Here is a 20088-nt window from a genome sequence, read left to right on the forward strand (position 1 = left end):
CTGTCTCAATCAAAAAATATTAAAAGCATTTCTACAGTTGCACAAATTAATAGCATGATTAAAAAATGAAATTTAGACCACATATTGTTCTCTTTGTACTTAAACTAGGTAGCCTCAAAATGGCAATCATTTTTCTTTTTCCTTCTCATGCTCTGTGTAAATCATCTTTTTTTTGAGTGAAGGATTATATTTTCTTATGTCCAACAAACAAGGTTTATGCAGGAAGAGATGCTGTTTGCAGTAGGATGTTTTAGTTCTACTGCAATACAAAAACCAACATACTATGATGCATGTATAGATAAGCCCATTCATTCTTCCCTGGTAGTCAGAAACTTGTCAGTGATCAGCCTTTAAACTTTAACAATAAATTAATGTAATTGTTCATGTTTCTTTTCCTGACAGAGGGGGGGGAGAAAAAAATCTCCCGTTGCAAATCTTAACAGCCAACCGATCACCAGAGGCTGATCATTGCTCTTGCATGCTACTCCAAGGTGTGGCTGTGATAGAAAAGCCTCTTCCTAAAATCCTCTCCAACAGTATCTGTGGACCCTCTCCAGCAGTATCTGTGGACTGAGATGTGGAAAACTCTAATTCTGCCAACATGCCTGTTTATAACAGAGCTTTTGGAATTGGGCTGGATGGTGGTGGTGATGGTGGGGAATCATGCTTCCCTACCCAGCATACTGGACTCCACTTTCTTCACCTGTTCAGCAGCACATCCGCACTAGCTTTACTGCACTGGAGCAGGATTTGCTCTTTCTGGCTAATCGTCCTTCTTCTGAAGACGGTTAGGACTAGAGCATGTCAAATCTTGCTTTTGTTAAGGTAGGCACAACGAAAACAGAATGGAATTGGAGCTCTTCCTTCATAACAGACAGACAGAGTGAGTTCACCTCTTTTTAATCTCCAAATATTAAGGGAACCACCTTTCTGATAGTTTTCTCCTTAAATGTGCATGTTCCACCAATGAAAACAAACTGCATTGCTTTGGGTACAAAGTTTTGATGCTCCTAACTTTTCAAAATTATAATAATTACAATAAGCAGCTTTGTATTTCCCTCCCCAACACCAAATTGTCACACCAACTGTAAAGTTGATAGCTCAACTATATTTCTTTTTTTAAAAAATTGGACCTATTTAAAAAAGAAATCCGTTAATAAAAACCAAACTAATCAAACTTCACTGTGGGAGACATCAGTGTCAGATACATACTTTTTTCCACAGTCCTGTAATTTACATACTGATGTCAACAGTTTACAAAAAACACACAGCTGTAACTGCAAACGCTAGCATCTGACAAGGCAGCAAGTATAGAGCATTTGCTGTGCCAAGGTAAATGCTTTGAGAAGAATGGGACATTTGTAAAAATTAGGCTGTAACAGAAAATATTTTGCAACTGTAAGAATAGTACTTGATATTTACATGCTATAATAGAAAATGTGGTGATAATAAAAATAACGTGGCACAAAAATAAAATTACTTCAGATTACCACTGGTCATTTGGAAGAGAGGAGACAGCAGTGTTTGTTGTGTAGCTGTCATTAACCCTTTGAATGAATATCTGTGATGACACCTTCACTAAAATTTTCAACTGCTGTTTTTGTTTTTAGCTGGCACTTCATTCAGTTGCTCAGCGTCTTTGCTTACGCAGTAGCAAGCAAATCAGTGCTTAGTGGACTGTCCAGATATCTCGCAGCACAGGACTCCAGTCTTGCTCTTGGATAAGTATTACTATTTCCCTTGTAGACACCTCCTCACCACTGCAGTATCTACTCGTAGTAGTCCAGCCTGTTTCGAGGTTTACAGAACCTTCTGTTGTGGCACACTTCTGTCTTTGTAACATGTACAGCTGGATGCACGATGATCATAAAAACTGTGCAGAAAAACCCTATACCCCTATCTTTGCGACGTACATAACGTGATTGCAGTTGTAATCTCCGTAAGGCTCTCTAAGTGATAGCTTGTATGGCCATCTGTGATTTATACTAAGAGAAGCTGACATCAGACTAACCTTACATCTCTCTACTGAATATATACTTGTCTCCCTAAGCATTTCCAAGTACAAAATTTAAAGGCACATTCTTTCTTGTCTCTCGAAAATGCATTCAACAGTTTAAAAAAACCTCAGAAAAATTCCATGTTTTTGCTTTAACAGCTCACCAGAGGACTAAGGCACCTTCTTAACTCCTTCAGATCATTTACACAGTGGTGAGAAAAGAGTAACAGTCTCCCTCATAAAATGTTGTGAAGAACACATGGAACAAGAGACAACTCAAAAGTACAGTCATGAGGCAACACAACAAACCATGTTGCTGTTTTCTCCTTGCTTGAGGCACAAGTATATCCAAGCTTCATGATAAGTTTCTCTGGAAGCAGAACTACTGCTGTCAACCTTGAAAGGAAGTTTCATATAACATCAAAAAAAAAAAAAAAAAAGCTTTAGCTTGCAATTAACTGCATCACATGCATACAGTAAAAATGGTAGAGAAATAGTAGAATTTCAAGGATCAATAAAGACCATGAGGATTCTGGACACTGCAAAACATTCACTCACAATTGGAGTTTAAAAAAGAATAGAGTTGGAATCAGTTCTCAGCTCCACCCAAGTGAGTTCAGCGAATTCAAATGGGTTACAGGAGTGGAACAGAGCTGCAGCCTAGCTAAGCACTCCACTCTGCACTTACTCAAAGGCATTTCCTCTTTTTCTGCTTGTGAATTTTCCATGACCATGTAAGAAGGCTCTGTTTTGCTACAGAAGCTCTTTCAGTTAATTGTCAAATGGACAATTTATTCTGTGAACAGACACAGTATCAAACAACCTATATTCCTTAACCACTGGAAAAAGGCAAATAGTAAATTTTGCAGTCAAATCATCATAGAATAACAGAATGGTTTGGGTTGGAAGGGACCTTAAAGACCATCCAGTTCCACCCCCCCTGTCACGGGCAGGGACACCTTCCACTAGCCCAGGTTGCCCAAAGCCCCGTCCAAACTGGCCTTGAACCCTTCCAGGGAGGGGGCAGCCACAGCTTCTCTGGGCAACCTGTGCCAGTGTCTCACCACCCTCATAGGGAAAAATTTCTTCCTCATAGCTAATCTAAATCTCCCCTCTTCCAGTTTAAAACTGTCCCCCCTCATCCTATCTCTACACCCCCCATCAAGAGTCCCTCCTCATCTTTCCTGTAGCCCCTTTCAGTACTCAGGGAGGCCGCTCTAAGGTCTCCCCAGAGTCTTCTCTTCTCCAGCTGAACCCCCCCAACTCTCTCAGCCTGTCCTCACAGGGGAGGTGCTCCAGCCCCCTGAACATCTTTGTGGCCTTCTCTGGCCCCACACAAGCGGGTCTGTGTCCTTCTGATGTTGGTGTCCCCAGAGCTGGACACAGCACTGCAGGGGGGTCTCATGAGAACAGAGTAGAGAGGGAAAATCCTCTCCTCGCCCTGCTGGTCACGCCTCTCTGGATGCAGCCCAGGACATGGTTGGCTTTCTGGGCTGCCAGCTCACATTGCTGACTCACAGTCAGTTTTCCATCCACCAACACCCCCAAGTCCTTCTCCTTGGGGCTGCTCTCCATCCACTCCTTGCCCAGCCTGCATCTGTGCTTGGGATTGCCCCGACCCATGGGCAGGACCTTGCACTTGGCCTTGTTGAACTCCATGAGGTTTGCACAGACCCACCTCTCCAGCCTGTCCAGGTCCCTCTGGATGGCACTATCTGTCAAGCATATGACTGACAGTGCATTTCTCATGAATATTCAATCTTCCAGTCTCAAAACTGCTTTTCACATTTATGCATAAAAATTGACACAAATTAGTATTAAATACTCTCTTCAAATCACAGTGTGGTTGTGAAATGAAGCACAGTCTGTGAAGAAAAAATTACTGATAACAAATTTGGGTACATTGCCAGTCGTAACCCATTTTACACCCATTTTATGTTGAAGAGGAAGGGATTTTTTTAAAGAAACATTTCTAATTACTCTTCCTCCTCTGTATTTAAATACATCCTTAAGTATGCTGCCCTCAAGCTCTTAGGGCTCACAGTCCCTGCTGATGGAATTATACAGCTGCCCAACTCCATCGCACATCTGAAGAAATAATCATTTTTATAGAAGCACTAAGCATTTTCTATGCAGATTTAAGGAAGAAGCTGCCAAGAGGTCATCAGTCTCAGCAGGCTGGGTCTGCCCTTGCAACTTTCTGACTGGTTTTCAGCTGTACAGACGGGCACAGGAGCAAGAAGTGCCGAACCCCTGACAGCGTCTGCTCAGCAGCAGGGGAGAGGGAGGGGAATGGATTTGGAGGAGAGGTGGCTTTCATGAGAGGTGCTCAGCCGCCTGAAAGAAAGCAGCAGCATCGTCTTCTGTTCACAGAATCAGCACTCATGGAACAGCAGAAGAAAAGCAGAGCGGTACATAAAACACAGTGCAAATTTAGCAACGTATTATAAATACAAATGAAGAATGTGAACTCAATTACAGAAAAATCCCAAACAAATCAGCAGCTGGTAGTGCCAATTTCTGTGGGGTTATTGCAATTATAAACAGCACATAATGGTTTAATTATAGAGGCTTTGAATGATTTCTTTTTAACAAATATGCAGCTGTGTCAAAGAAACCAGTTTTTGAAGTGCTATGTAAGACATGTTCAATTCTTTTGTACTTACTTGGGGATTTCTTCAAACGATATCTTACAAAACGTTAAGTCTATTAACATAAAACCAGTTCCGACTACAACGCTGAACTATGCTAACCCCCACACTTCAATTTCTCACTCCATATTCGCAGAAAACACAAGCACAGCCTGGGCCAAATCTTCATGGAGCACAAATAGGTCCTAATGCTTTACATTAACACATAGAAGGGAAAGGTTTACTTTCACATATGCAGATGAGATGTGCTCCAGATCATATGAAAATGCATGGGAATTTTACCATTCATTTCAGTATGCATATTCTCATCCAACATTTTGGCCAAAACACAAATCAGAATCTTCCTAGACAATGCTGTGAAAATATTAATGACATCATTGCCTACCTTCCTTTCTTTAATGCTCTCCAGATATTACTTTTTCCACATTTTAATTAAAATATTGAACCCTTTAAAGTGTGAATGAGGCCAAAAGTGAAGTGCTAAACTGTTTTAGTAAACATGTATAAACACACAGACCTGTATATAAGTGTACACGCACACACATTCAGGGAAAGTTACATAAAAATGAATAATGCCTGGAAACTCCTCTGTTTAAATTAGAAGGAAAACTTGTACACAGGTCACCTCCATTTCTCATTTGTGTAATCCTATGGACCATGAATCGCTGGAGTTAGACCAAGCATGCACAGAGCTCAGTTGATGTGCACAAGAAGAAACCACTTTCACAATCTGATAAATAGTGGAGTGTATATATCAAAGCTTTAATAAAGCATCAAATAAAGTAAGAATTATGGTTGCCTCAGTCCTGAATGCAGAATGGTCTCTAAGGAAAACCTAGTCTGCTTGGACCGCTTGTCCACTGATTTAATGCCTTTATCTATAAATCACTTCTTATTGATGTCAAAAATACATTCTACTTTCACATAAAAGCTACACGTACTTAAATAAAGCATGACAGACTGAAGTCCACTACAACAGTTTCCAAGGAAATTCGCAACCTTTTGAGTCATCAAATTGCTACAAAGTTAAGTGATAATTTTAGTCTTGGGAACCAGAAGTTGTCCCCAAACTGAAGCCATTTCCTACTTTCCTACTTCAGTACTACTTGCAGAGCAAACAAGTGAAGAAATAAGCATTTCTAAAAGTCATGTCCAAGTTAATCATACCTTATTTCTTCCTAAAATACAGAACCTCTTACATGTCATCCTGAGGTAAACAGTGTGTTGTGCCTACCATGCTACAACCTGAACTTAAAAACCCTGCAATTTATGAAACACCCCACACCCCCTGCCAATTAATAAAGAGACATTTATAACAACAAAACTAAGAACAAGTGGTCACTGGCTGCAGAAAGTGATTCTGATGAACCACGTAGGACATTATTTTCCATCTCCTTATACTACACTTGCTGTGGTTTCCACCTAAGGCTTTTACTGAGAGGTAGTAATGGTTTATTGACATTTTGGTTTCCAAGGATTTTGCAGCAGGACTTAACCGAACTCTTTAGGTAGAGTACAAATGACAGCACTAGTCTAGCGGGAAGGGGCTGAAGGGGAAAGGGTTGGAAGTACCTACTGAGGCCAAAACGGCTGCTAGGAAGGATACGATCAGTGCCAGGAAACAACACAGCACCTTTAATCATTTCTCCCATGATGCACCCTACTGACCACATGTCAACTGAAAACAAAAATGAAATGAAGGTAAACAAGAAAACAGGAACAGAACAACAAATAAATGAGAAGACTTATCCAATCATGCTATAGCACAGAGCCTGCAGCCCACACCGCAGACACAGACCTGCCTTTCGCTCTCTGCAGATGCTTTTCTGCAGTTTTGTGACAACGTAGCAGGGCTGAGAAAAATTGACTCCAACAGTTTTCTTTACCCCAGAGTGGATGAAAGACAATACTATTAAATACAGAAAACCAAGTGAGACCCAAGGCTGGCTACTGTGTCATAATACAACTTTGTAATTAAAATTTACCAATTAATTTTGGCTTTTTTAAGTTTTCATTTGCATTCATTACCTAGGTTTATACTGCTTTAAATTGTAAATGAATGCTGGCCTCTGTAATCAATGAGGATATGCAAATTGCTTTTCCTTTATCCTTTCAGTTACCAGAGATCCATGCATATTTTCACAAGCTGAACTGCCAGAAACCACAAAAGGAACTTGGATCCTTGTGAAGACATATCCACCTCCTATTCAGGAGTATGAATAGAATTTGTTGAGATCATTGGACTCCAATAATGCTTGCTTTAGAGACCATTGGCTCACTTCCACTGAATCTCAGTGAAGCCAGCAGTCCATAATAACAGTCTTGAGAATCTCATAAGATTTCCATTTGCCATGGTAGGAAATGGTGATTTCTAAATAGGACAGTTGAGACACAGAAGCACTAAGCTGTACCTTCTGTGTTGAAATTCAGAGCAAACCCATGAACTGTTTACCTCGTACAGAGAAGAGCAGTTCAGCTGGGTCAAACAAAGCTAACAACAATTTACACTGGAACACGAGATGAAAATCAGATTCCTTATATCCAGTACGGGATTAAGGTGTTTTTTTCCCCCATACCAATACCATGAAACCGCATTACCTCTGCTGTCCTTGCTCTATGATAAGTCATAGGGCATGGAAGCAAGAAAAGGGGCAGACTGGTCTCTCAGGGCCAGAAACTGTGGAAAAAAAATGAAAGCATTGTGCTGCTTAGTTAAATTTACTCTTATAATTTCATATTGAGCAACAGTTTAAAGTGGATTTGACTTTGAAGGCAAATGTCCTATCTGTGAAAATCTTTACATGCCTGGGTCTAAGATTCCCTGTTGCTTTATTTAGCATATGAAAAGCTTCATCACTACATAATAAATACATCAATAAACAAACAAATAGATAAATAAAAGGCTACTTGTTTGGAAGCAATAAGCAAACCCAGAGATGCAAATTACTGCTGTTTTCATCACAAGCTAAATGGCATGCAAAATATCAGGAAAAGGTAGAGCAAGCAGTTGTTTGTTCATCTGTTATTAATTCCTTTTTATTTTCAGAAGCTGCCTTCTGACATTACTGCTCTATGCTGTTCTCAAGAGCACACACACAGAAGTTGAACTAGTGACTGACTAAACTGTGAACTGTGTAAAGCAGAGATGATTATTCTCCTCTACTCCTGAGGTTTTGGGAGGGAAGCTCTTTGAAAATTTCCAAATCAGAAGAAGAAAAGATGAACATCTGAATACGACCAATGTCCAAAGAGAAAAAACCTGTGCCTTCTTGACTGCTGCCTCTTTTTCCTCTCCTGAGCCAATGAGAAATAAGTCAAATTGGAACCCAGAGTTTCACTACATGTTTAAGAAGAGTAGTTAGTTGGAGGTTAGGATTTTCAGCATATACAGCAGCAGCTGTCAGAAGTCCCAGTTAAGGCACTGAGGCTCGTGCAAAGCTCCATAAGGGACTGCAGTACAGAAACCTAAGCCTCGGTCCTCAGTTTCATTTGGTCCAACATCCACCCAGATGTAGTCTGAGTAATTTTGGTTGTACAAGCATCAGAAAAACAAAAAAACCACAACCTCTGAACATTCGCACTCAACTCCAAAGCACTGAAAATTCACATTTGGTTCAAGGTTTTTTCCAAATGCAAGATATTCACAGAGACTGGCAATGCTCCAACAACACATGGAATATCCCTAAGCCTTAATCAAATGCAGGCTAATTTATAGTCACAGAGACCTCTGTGTAACTCTAGGTAAAACTTCAGTTTAGCAGCAATTTGCCTTGATGTTTTAGGATCACATGAAACAGTGTTAAGGAATTAAACCTAGAGCTTTTCATGACTCTCTGAAGTGAAATTGCTGAGATTTGGGTAGCCCTTGATGAGAAGCTCCTTCTCCATTAGAATACCTGTGTCCTAGATTACTAAGAGTAGGGGATTTTTTAATTTGTTCAAAATTTCTACAAACCAGATTATTACACAGAGCGGCTCTGAAATGCATTCTTGAGTGTGTACATATACTTCAAAATATGAGCGAGTTTTCCAAGGACACCAAATATCTCCCTGGCATAGCCCACCACAAACAACGTGCAAGTGTTTTCCTCAAAAAAGGAAGTATTTCACTTATACAGCAAATCTTAACCTCTGGTCCATCTCCTGGTTCTGATTCCATGCCGAACAGTGAACAAATACCCTCTATAGTGATTGTGTTATTTGCTGTCTTGGAAAACATATGGGGAATCATCTGTCTTCCACAGGAACTTCCAAAATCTCCCCGGGGGCTTGAATAGAGTTTGGGAAGGCTGAACAGAAATTGCTCTGTTGCCACACATGCATGCCCCCCGTCCCCCAAACCTGGTCCCCCAAACACAGCCCTTGAGAGGGAAGGTGACCAGAAGAGATGGTGAAGAGAGAAGGGAGAGTTAGAATGGAAGAACATCAATAAGACATCCATCTGTTCCTCTTCGTGCTTTAGTCTCACATACTTCCTGACCCAAATGAGTGCTTGCTCATCCTTCCAGGTTTCAGATTCCCTTCAGCAAAGGTGCAGAAGGGTCAGGAACTATAGAACTAGTCAAAGATGTTTCTATACGGAAAGGATCCAGGCTAACCTTCCATGGACACTTCCCTTGTAACTTGGCTGTGGATGCAATTTTTTTTTTTTCTGTTTCTGCAGAAGGCTGCTCCTACCATGCTGGATGAACTGGAAAAAGCCCGGGTGTCACTCTAATACTGAAGACACCACAGTTTGTTTCCTTCCTCACTCCGTCATAATGGCCCTGCAGTCTCCTTCTGCCAAACTACAGGTTCTCCGGCACTTGACAAAATGCAATGAAAGAGAGCCCATAAGGAAACTGCCCTTGCTAAAACTCCTACTGAGGTGGTTCTTCAGACCTACACTCAGTAAGCTCTGGTTTTCACTCAGTGAAAAACATGACATTCAAATTAAAATTCATGAAATGCATGCCACAGGAAACTCTGGAGACCAGAGATGCAGGCACAGCTGAATGAGCTTTGTTACCTTTCCCAATCTCATGGGCTAGTTCACACTTTCTGTCTCTGACCAGAGCATTAATGAGAATGCCAAACATTCACATTCATAATAGCTCCGGTTTTAGCTCTGCAAGCTGAAAAGAGATGATCATGTCTTCAAAACTGACTTGGGAAGACTATGATAGACATATTTATGAAGCAACCCATGATACCTGATTTTATTTGTGTAAGTGTAGGCCAAAATATTTAGCACACAATGCTGTTTCCCAGTGGCTGAGGTGCAAAGTCTAGTAAAATTTCAAGGCAACTGAGCATGCCTGTCACAACACAGTGAGCTTCTTTCTCCAAATCCTCCTAAAATGGAAAGACACCTAGCTGTGTAGGACCTCCCTTTACCTCCATCTCTGTTGTTGAATGCTCCTGCAGATTTGCAGAGGCCTGCTCTGATGAACTATTTCTACACCCTTACTTGAATTTTCAGGAAGAAAAATACAGCGGTCTGTGTTGGACACTGTAGCTTGTTTTTACTGTTTCTTTTCTGTTATTTCTATGCAATAAAAAAAGGACAAATTGGCAATGAAATATTCTATATCATATAATGTCATGCTTAGTATATAAATGAGGGTTGGCTGGGAAGCTGGGGCTCTTGCTTCCGGGATTGCAGTTTTCGGAATCATCTCTTCTCTGGGATCGCTAGCTGGGAACAGGCTGAGCATCAGTCGGTGGGTGGTAAGCAATTGCATTGTGCACTACCCATTTGTAATTTTTATTATTGGTCTATTTTATTTCAATTGTTAAACTGTTTTCATCTCAACCTACAAATTTCCTTACCTTTACCTCTCCAATTTCCTCCCCCATCCTCCAGGCAGGGGAGGGTGAATGAGCAGCTGCATGGTGCTTGGCTGCCGGCTGGGTTTAAACCACGACAGCCCTTTTTGGTGCCCAGCATGGGGCTGGAAGGGTTCAAGATAACGACAGGTTTGATTGGAATGTGCTAGATGGAATTTATAGCTGTTATTGCTGCTTAGCTATTCATTGGCAGGCTCCTGTGTTTGTCATGGGGCTTGCTTGCCTCATTCTATGTTAGTTTTGTGTTCATTTGTGTCTGCCTTTTGCTTTCGTTGCTTGCCATAGCGCTGTACTGTTGATCATATTACTCTGCTGTGCCTGGGAACCTTCTGAAAACCACAGTGGCGATGCGCCTGGGCTGGCAGATGGCCAGGGCATCGCTGGTGCTTCTGCACTGCTGTACTGGACAGGCTGGAACTTGAGTTGAAGGGACTGTGACCCGTGGATGAGTCCACTCAGGAGCAGGACACCCAGAAGCATCTGTGGCCATGGGTAAGCCCACGCCAGAGCAGGTACATCTCAAAGCATCTGTGGCCATGGTTATGTTTGCGTGGCCCAAGGATAAGTCCACACTGGAGGAGGTGCATCTCAAAGCATCTGTAGCTGTGGATAAGTCCATGCTGCAGCAGGCACACCTTGAAGCATCGGTGGCTGTGCGTGAGGTCATGCTGGACCACCTCAAAGTGTGTGGCCATGGATAAGTCCACAACAGAGCAGGTACACCCTGGGAGGGACTGCAGCCAGGGTAGGGCCACGCTGGAGCAGGTTCATCTCTGAAGGCATTGTGGCCCATGGAGAAGGCCACACTGGAACTCAAAGTGACTGTGGCTGTGGATAAGTCTTGTGCTGCAGCAAGTATATCCCTGGAGAGATTGTGGCTCATTGATAAGGCTCCCCTTGGAGTAGGTACACCGCTACGGGACTGTAGTCTGGGGATAAATCCAAGCTGGAGCACGGGCAAGGGAAGGAGTTCATTGCAATGTTAAACCCAATGGTCTGGTCCAAAGGGGTCAGGGATGGAGATTGTAGTGGAAATACCTTTAAATTGTTGTAACACATGATCTGAGTTGCATGTTACAGGAACTACCATAGCAGGAACCACCTGAACCAATGGAAGACAAGCCTTACAAGAACCAGGGTAAATGCAGCAGTGACCCGACCTGAGCAGGCTTTGGTGCCCAGTAATTCCACCCAACACACCACCTCTCCTGTCCTGAGCGACCACCATAACAAACGGAGCCCAAAATAATGGACTAAATGAACTTAGTGGACATTTTGTGGGCATTTGTGGACATTTTACAGGGGTGGTCCATAGACTAGGGGAATGCTATCTGTGTATTATATCAAAGGGTGGGAATGGGGATGGTGGGTAATGAGGATGTACTGGATAATGTGGGTCCTGAACATCATGTAAATGGTATGGAATAAGGGGTGGAGAATGTGCTGGTTTTGGCTGGGATAGAGTTAATTTTCTTCACAGTTGCTAGGATGGGGCTGTGTTTTGGATTTGTGCTGAAATGAGTGTTGACAATGCAGGGGATGTTTTAGTTATCGCCGAGCAGTGCTTACACAGAGTCACGGCCTTTTCTGCAGGCTGGGGGTGCACAAGAAGATGGGAGGTGACACAGCTGGGTCAGCTAAGCCCAACTGACCAAAAGGATTTTCCATACCATACGATGTCATGCTCAGCATATAAAGTTGAAGGAAGAAAAAGGAATAGGGGGACGTTTGGAGTGATGGTATTTGTCTTCCTGCGTCACTGTTACACGTGGTGGAGCCCTGCTTTCCTGGAGATGGCTGAACACCTGCCTGCCAATGGGAAGTGGTGAATGAATTCCTAGTTTTGCTTTGCTTGTGCGCACAGCTTTTGCTTTACCTATTAAACTGTCTTTATCTCAACCCACGAGTTTTCTCACTTTTACTCTTCCAATTCTCTCCCCCATCCTGTGTGGGGCTCAGTTGCTGGTTGGGGTTAAACCACGACAGGTTCCAAAGTGTTTGAATATTGTATTATTGACTTCTAATTTACTACCTGCAACTGAAGCTGCAAAATCACTGTAGAGTACAACTACTCTTCTGACAGATTCTAGATGGAACCAAAAGGGAGTTGCCACAAACATCACAAGTGTGATGCTTCAAACCAACGTATTTATTTTCCTCTTTCTTAAAAAAATTTCCGTGAGTTCCAACTGATATGCATCGTGCCTTTTTACGACAAGCTGAGCCATCACTCTCTGGGATTCAGACTAGCAGATGCTCACCTTCATTTGGCATAGACAAAACTGATCTGCAGTAGACAGACAGGTGCCAGAGCCTGGCCCACCTGGAAAAATGCAGAATGAAGTATGAATCGCACATCTGTGCTCTTCCTCAGAGGTTGGCTCTTAGGTTGCAGTGCCAAACAAGTGCTGAAAAACTATTGTTTTTCCTTGGGAACTCATGTTGCACTGTCCCTTTCAGAACAGCAGAGCTTGCAGAGGGACTGGAAGGGTTGTCACAGAATATTAAAAGGTACATGTATATTAAGAAAAGGCCATGGGAATCCTGAGATGCAAGCTCAAGAATGAGTAGAGGCACGAGGAATGACTCATGTCCTTTCCTATCTCCCATTTTCTTTTGAATATAACTACATAAAAAATCATTGCAGTAAGAGAGACCTACAGAGAGTCTTGCCAAGGAATGTGAAACACGCTACACAGCATCTAACAGACAGTAACATTTAAAACATGTTTTGCAGATCCTGCAGTTGCTAGCTTCAGACCCTCTTTTTATCTTAATTTAAATTTTGACTTTGAAGCATCTCTTTCCAGGTACACTCATTTTACCTCTTCCAGCAGGAATCCAACAGGTAGTCTCTCCTGCTACAATACAAACAAATTAGCATATCATTTAAGTGTACTTACATATTTTCACATCTGATAAATGATATGTGATTTTGAGTGTGTTCCAGTCCTCTACCTTGATCACAACTAAATACCGACATGCTCTTGACAGAAGACACTTCAGTACTCTCTGTTTTGTCTACAAGTTCTAAATTCTCTGCTTAACTGTACCGGTGAAACTCAACTCAAATTAGTACAGTTGCCATCAAGCAAAAGCTGATAAAAAGCATAGAAAGGGGGAAAAAAAAAAAAAAACAACCCAAAGACATCTGAGACCATTCAATTTTCATCAGTGCCTGAAAAGGCAAGTAACTTGCCTCGGCTGAAATTCATATGAGGCAACAGTGGGTGTAGCACATATCTACACCTCAACACTTGGCCACTTTTGAAACTGCACACTCAGACCCATGCTAAAAATCTTTAAGGTGAGCGTTGGGAAACGAGCAATGGATCATCTTCATTGTAGCGGCTGGGATCCACTCCAAACACCACACAGATCACAGACAGGATGGAACTCTTATACTGAGTGCAAATTGCACTAGGCCTGAACTAAAAAAGAAAGAGAAGAATGGCAACAGCCAAATCATCTTCACAGCTACGTTGAAGTCTCTTTGAGACAGACCTCATCTCATATAAACAAACCTCCCCCAATAAAATCATCATAACTCAAACACTTGCTATATACTCAGAAAAATCCTGAGTCCAGAACCAAATACTGTATGTATAGGGAGGAATCATCCAGCTGAACAAAATCCAAATGTAGCCGTCAATGCCATTGTAGCTAACAGACACTTAAGCAGTAGGCTAATGTGTACCAGCTGATCCAACCTGGACTGCCAGACCAGCCATTTTTAACAGTCCCTTAAATAGTCCTGATGCTAATTGTTGGTGTTGGTTTTGGTTTTGCTTTTTTCAAAGACAAAACAAGCCTTAAGAAAATGCTACTGGGAACATGAGAAACAACAGACTACACAAAAGAAAAAGTGCAGATGTTTATTATACTGAAGTTTAAAAAACCCCCCCGAAACACTAGGATTATATCCACTGATAAACACAGATCATATTTCAAATGCAAAGATAAATTCTGCTAATGAGTGGTGGAAAGGCAACATCTTTTCCTAAAAGACTTTCTTGATTCAAATTTTTTTCCCTAAGGCAAGCAATTTTTTTCCATATAAATTCCTGGGAAAATACAATAAAATACTCTGTCAGATGTTAGAGAGCATCTTTTAATCTCACTACTCTCAAAGACAGCTGCAGATAAAGGGATTTTTGAAAATCTGGCTACAGGAAACATTAAATTAATCTGTTAATGCTGACTTCTCTTCGCAATACATTTTGGATGCTCAGAGCTACACAGTATGAGTTTGGGTTTTTTCCTCTCTTGCTATCTTAATGACTGTCTTAGACTCTAAGCTGTTTGCAGTAGGAACTCTGTTTTCCATATTCACCACTATAATCCAGGCCTCCAAACTTAAGACACTTGGGTGTTATCACAAAATATTCCTATGACTAAACCACTGTTTCCCCTTTGATCTGCTGAAGGACTCACACATGAACTTGCTAGACAGAGTACCATCCTTTACACGCCTCCCCACTACTGAAGAGAAATGCTCTTTGATTGCTTTATTTCCCCACTAAGTCATGTATGCCTGTGGGACATCACTGTGGCCTCAGCAGCTCAGATCCTAACAAATCTATCTCACTTTAAGGCATTCAGACCATTTTCCCTTCTCTTAAAAAAAATTATACAGAAATACATTCCCAATCCTTAAATTGAAATCTTAGGAGATTTTGAAGACATTACTAGGTAGAGCTGAACACAGCTCTGGGGAAAGTCATGGAGTTTTCCAACATATTTCCAATGGCATTCAAGAGTCTGGGCAGTTTTTAGTTGCTCACACTCTTTCTGATTTAACTGAGACAAGAGTGGAATAAGCATTGAAGAATGACTGAGAGAGAAGCTCAAAAGTGGGCTACAAAATCCTACCAGAACTTGCCAGGAGTATTTTGGTCTGGAAATCGACCAAAAGGTGGATTTCTTCTCATGAGGGTCTGACCCAACAAAGAAGTTTCCCTGACAGTTTTCTGAAATGACTGCTTTAGGTGAGTTACAAGGAACAACGGTATCTGCTATGCAGTTTCTACCCAGTACTCTCCAGGAGGCTTGAGGGTGTTCTTATTTTTCTGAAAACCAACTGGCTCATCACAAACTGACAACACTTGAATGGACCAATTCTCTAGCCCTGCTGTATCTCAAGCGTCCTACTAGGTCAATTAGATTAAATACCTCAGCAATAATCACAGATCAATCATTTTCAAATATTGTTTGGCTTTTTGCTAATGAAAATAGCAGTTAAATGAATATGTGTTCAGAGAGCATTTTAATAAAGTTAAGAAATCTTTATATTTTTTGCAAATGCATAACTTACATTTATACTAACCTGGACAGTTATCATATGCTGGTACCTGTAGTCTATACAGATTTCAGAGTTTTTTTATAGTAACTTAGAGAGAGTTTCTTTTTTATGTAGTTGAGATGATCAGAAATTAATCTTCTCCGTGTTTTAATTTCCACGAAGGCTTTAAAAATGAAATTTCATTTAAAGTCAGCAGGACCTAAGTGCAATGGTAATTTGGTGCAATGGTTTAGTTAAGATTAACTTTTAAAAATTTTTCTTTCCATAAAACTTGGCAGCAGCTGTGAAATTTTTCTTAGATGTATGTTGTGACATGCATGAATGTTCTTACGCCAGGCTAGAAACGAGTAAGGTCCTTATATTGATAGCAAGCGCACACAGTAGACATTCTCCTGAATAACTAAAAGAACTGAAATTTTTAGTTTCTAGACAGATTTGCCTGTTTCAGCTAGAAAACCCACTTCTGGAAGGCCTTAAGGGGAAGCTTTATTGTAATATCATTCTGTGAAGTTTACCTGCAACTGCATAAATGCTTCTCCAGCTCTTCCTGTATTTAGGAAGCAAACTAAATGTGCTCATCAACAGCCATGGAGGGAGGCGAAATAATATGGACCCATACACAAACTAGTCTTTCTAACACTAAAAAACTCTTATTCATGGGGTCAAACAGGTTAACAAATGAGTATTGACTTGAAAATTGTCCTGGTTTAACCAGGATAGGGTTAAGTTTCCCCAGCAGTGGGGGGGAGCTCTAGCCGGGTTATTCAGATACCATGCCGATGTCACATCCTGGCAGGTCACATTTTCCTGGCGCAGGAGCACGGTGCACTCGTGGTTTTGTACATCGTGCTTCAAACTGCTGTATTTGGTAGCTATTTTGCTCTGTTAATTGCTATCACTATTACTGTTATTGTTGTTGTTGTTGTTGGTTGTGTTGCTATTGCATTGTTGTATTAAACCTTTCCTTATTTCAGTCTTGGGGCTTTGTATTTCACTCCCTTTGTGGGGGAGGGGCAGCGGCCGCGTGGTCTCAGACCCCAGCAGGGGCTAAACCACCACAACTTTTGGCGCCCAGCGTGGGGCTGGAGAAGACTGAAATAAGGACAAAAGGAGAAGTGTGTTAGAGCAATCTGTTAGGTGCAATTTTTCTGTTTTACTTGTATTGTTTGATAAGAAATGTTTGCAAAGCTGGGCAATTTGCTTGCGTGGTGGGGCTGGATTAATCTTCATGTCCACTCTGTGCTCCTAGTACTGGCATTTATTGTCGGTGGAAAATGTGGCAAGGGCTTTATTTTGCTATACTGGTTACTGTCTGCTTATAATGGGCTCGTTTCGCTGCTTGTGGGGGTGCACCGCTACCTGTTTGCTGCCTGGTCTTTTGTTTGGGGTCTCAGCCCCTCTATGGGTGAGCCAGGGGAAGAGATTCTCTCGGTTTTTGAGAGTTTCAGCTATCCCTGGAGCATCCAGGCTAGTGTGTTTGCAGCACAATGCTTTCTAAATGCCTGCCAGATCTTGTTTTGGGCCATGCGGTATTTCTCCAACAGTAGCACCACCCGGAAACCTGCCCCGGGGGCAGATAGTTATAAATGGCAAGGTGTGTGGGAGAAGATGGGCAAGTGCCTGAGTAAATGGTCACCCCCAATGCTTTGGGATCTCACTGCCGAACAAGTGCAGAGTCCTGATAAACTGGTGGAGTGTTTGGAAAAGGTGTGCTGCCAATCTGACAAACCCCGGGAGACACAAATCCTTGCGATGTGCTGGGGGCTTGCCCATGCTTACCGTGTCATCTTTAACACTGTTCACTGCCCTCAAGGGGGTGAAAGAGCTGCAGGGTCTGAAAGTGAGCCTGCTGGTACAGCAGCTGGGCCAGGGGGACAGGCAGCGCCAGTACCGGTCGCCTCCACCAGCACAGCAGCTGAGCCGGAGGGACAAGCAGTACCAATATCAGTTGCCCCGATACGGAAAACCAAATATACCAAAAAATCCCCTCGCAGTGCACAGGGTGATAATGAACCAGGCCCATCACGAGAGCAGGAGGAAGAGCCGGAGGTAACCATCCGATCTCTTATCCCTCAGTGAGTTGCGAGATACGCGGAAGGATTACAGCCGCATTGCAGGCGAGCAAATTTGCACCTGGTTGCTCCGGTGCTGGGATACTGGAGCTGCTGGTTTGGAATTGGTGGGGAGAGAGGCCAAGGAGGTGGGACCTTTAGCCAAGCAGGCTGGTATTGACAAGGCAATAGGGAAACAGGCTCAAACCCTCAGCCTTTGGAAGCGCCTCCTGCTTGCTGTGAGGGAGAGGTACCCCTACAAGGATGATTCTCTATGTCGGTTAGGCAAATGGACCGACATGGAGAAAGGCATCCAAAACCTCAGGGAAATGGCTGTGTTTGATATGATCTATGGTGATCTGAATGATGAGCAGTCACCATTGGATCCAGATCAGGTCCCTTGTACACAGCTGATGTGGCGGAAGTTCCTGCAAAGTGGACCAGAGGGACATTCCAAAGCATTAGCAGCAGCATCCTGGTAGCGAGACAATCAGACAGTGGATGAAGTGACTATGCAGCTCCGGCACTATGAGGGAAGTCTCCCTTCGTCCCAACATGCTTTGGTTTCAGCCGTAGAGGAACTGTCTCAGAGGCTCCAGAAAATGGAACAGGACATGTCCTATGTTCCGCCTGCACGGGCCGATGTCTCAGCTATTAGAAGCAGGCGTTTCCCCACCCAAGAGAAGGGCAGTAGAAGGTACACACCACGGGGCACCCTGTGGTTCTTCCTCCGCGACAATGGGGAGAACATGAGAAGGTGGCATGGACAGCCCACTTCCGCCCTAGCTGCACGAGTACAGCAACTGAAAGGGAAGACCACCATGAAAGGGGAGTCTTCCAAGAGAGATGCAGCTCCAGTGTCTAGTCAGAAACCCCCCAGACAGAATAGAATGGCCAACAGTATGCTTGACCCTCTTGAGGGGACCAGGAAATCATTCCTGCAGGAGTCACTCTTAGATCAAGTGAGTGATGGTGAGCAGGATTAGAGGGGCCCTGCCTCCAGCCAGGTGGAGGAAAGGGATAATCGGATTTACTGGAAGGTGTGGATCCGATGGCCTGGCACATCAGAACCACAAGAATATAAGGCCTTGGTAGACACTGGCGCACAGTGCACCTTGATGCCATCAAGCCACAGTGGGGTTGAATCCATCTGCATCTCCAGAGTGACAGGGGGGTCCCAACAACTGACCCTATTCGAAGCTGAAGTAAGCTTAACTGGGAAGGACTGGCATAAGCACCCCATTGTGACTGGCCCAGATGCCCCGTGCATCCTAGGTATAGACTACCTCAGGAGAGGGTACTTTAAAGACCCAAAAGGGTACCGGTGGGCCTTTGGTATAGCTGCCCTGGAGGAGGTTGAGCAATTGTCCACTTTACCCGGCCTCTCAGAGGACCCCTCGGTGGTGGGGTCGCTTAAGGTTGAAGAGCAGCGAGTGCCAATTGCTACCAAGACGGTGCACCGGCGGCAGTACCGTACTAACCGAGATTCCCTGGTCCCCATCCATCAGCTGATCCGTCGACTAGAAAGCCAGGAGGTGATCAGCAAGACTCACTCACCTTTCAACAGCCCTATATGGCCAGTGAGAAAACCTAATGGCGAATGGAGACTGACCGTGGACTACCGTGGCCTGAATGAAGTTACGCCAGCGATGAGTGCTGCAGTGCCGGACATGCTAGAGCTCCAGTATGAGCTGGAGTCGAAGGCAGCCAAGTGGTACGCCACTATTGACATCGCTAACGCGTTTTTCTCCATTCCAATATCACCAGAGTGCAGGCCACAGTTTGCGTTCACTTGGAGGGGTATCCAGTACACCTGGAATCGATTGCCCCAGGGGTGGAAACACAGCTCCACCATTTGCCATAGACTGGTCCATACTGCACTGGAGAAAGGTGGGGCTCCGGAACACCTGCAGTTCATTGATGATATCATTGTATGGGGGGACACAGCTGAGGAAGTCTTTGAGAAAGGAAAGAAGGTAATTGAAATCCTTCTGAAGGCTGGTTTTGCCATCAAGCAACAGAAGGTTAAGGGGCCTGGAAGGGAGATTCAGTTCCTAGGAATAAAATGGCAAGATGGGCGTCGCCACATCCCAATGGAGGTGATAAACAAGATAACAGCCATGGCCCCACCAACCACCAAAAAAGAGACTCAGTCTTTCCTGGGCGCTGTGGGGTTCTGGAGGATGCACATCCCAAACTACAGCCTGATTGTGAGCCCTCTCTACCACGTAACCCGCAAGAAGAACGATTTAAAATGGG

General features: G+C 43.2%; 1 protein-coding gene across 11 annotated transcripts in view; it reads right to left on the bottom strand.

The window, feature by feature from the left end:
* Positions 1 to 20088, bottom strand: part of MAPK10 (mitogen-activated protein kinase 10) — a 194297-nt gene that overhangs the window by 35000 nt on the left and 139209 nt on the right. Inside the window, exon 9 of one of the 11 annotated variants that reach the window (XM_074823881.1) lies at positions 6254 to 6325. The exons of the other annotated variants lie outside the window; for them this stretch is intronic. Coding sequence (XP_074679982.1) covers positions 6254 to 6325 — 72 coding nt within the window. The remainder of the gene's footprint in view (positions 1 to 6253; positions 6326 to 20088) is intronic. 11 annotated transcript variants of the gene reach the window in all.

This window comes from Strix aluco, chromosome 4, assembly GCF_031877795.1.
Source record: "Strix aluco isolate bStrAlu1 chromosome 4, bStrAlu1.hap1, whole genome shotgun sequence".
Taxonomy (NCBI): domain Eukaryota; kingdom Metazoa; phylum Chordata; class Aves; order Strigiformes; family Strigidae; genus Strix; species Strix aluco.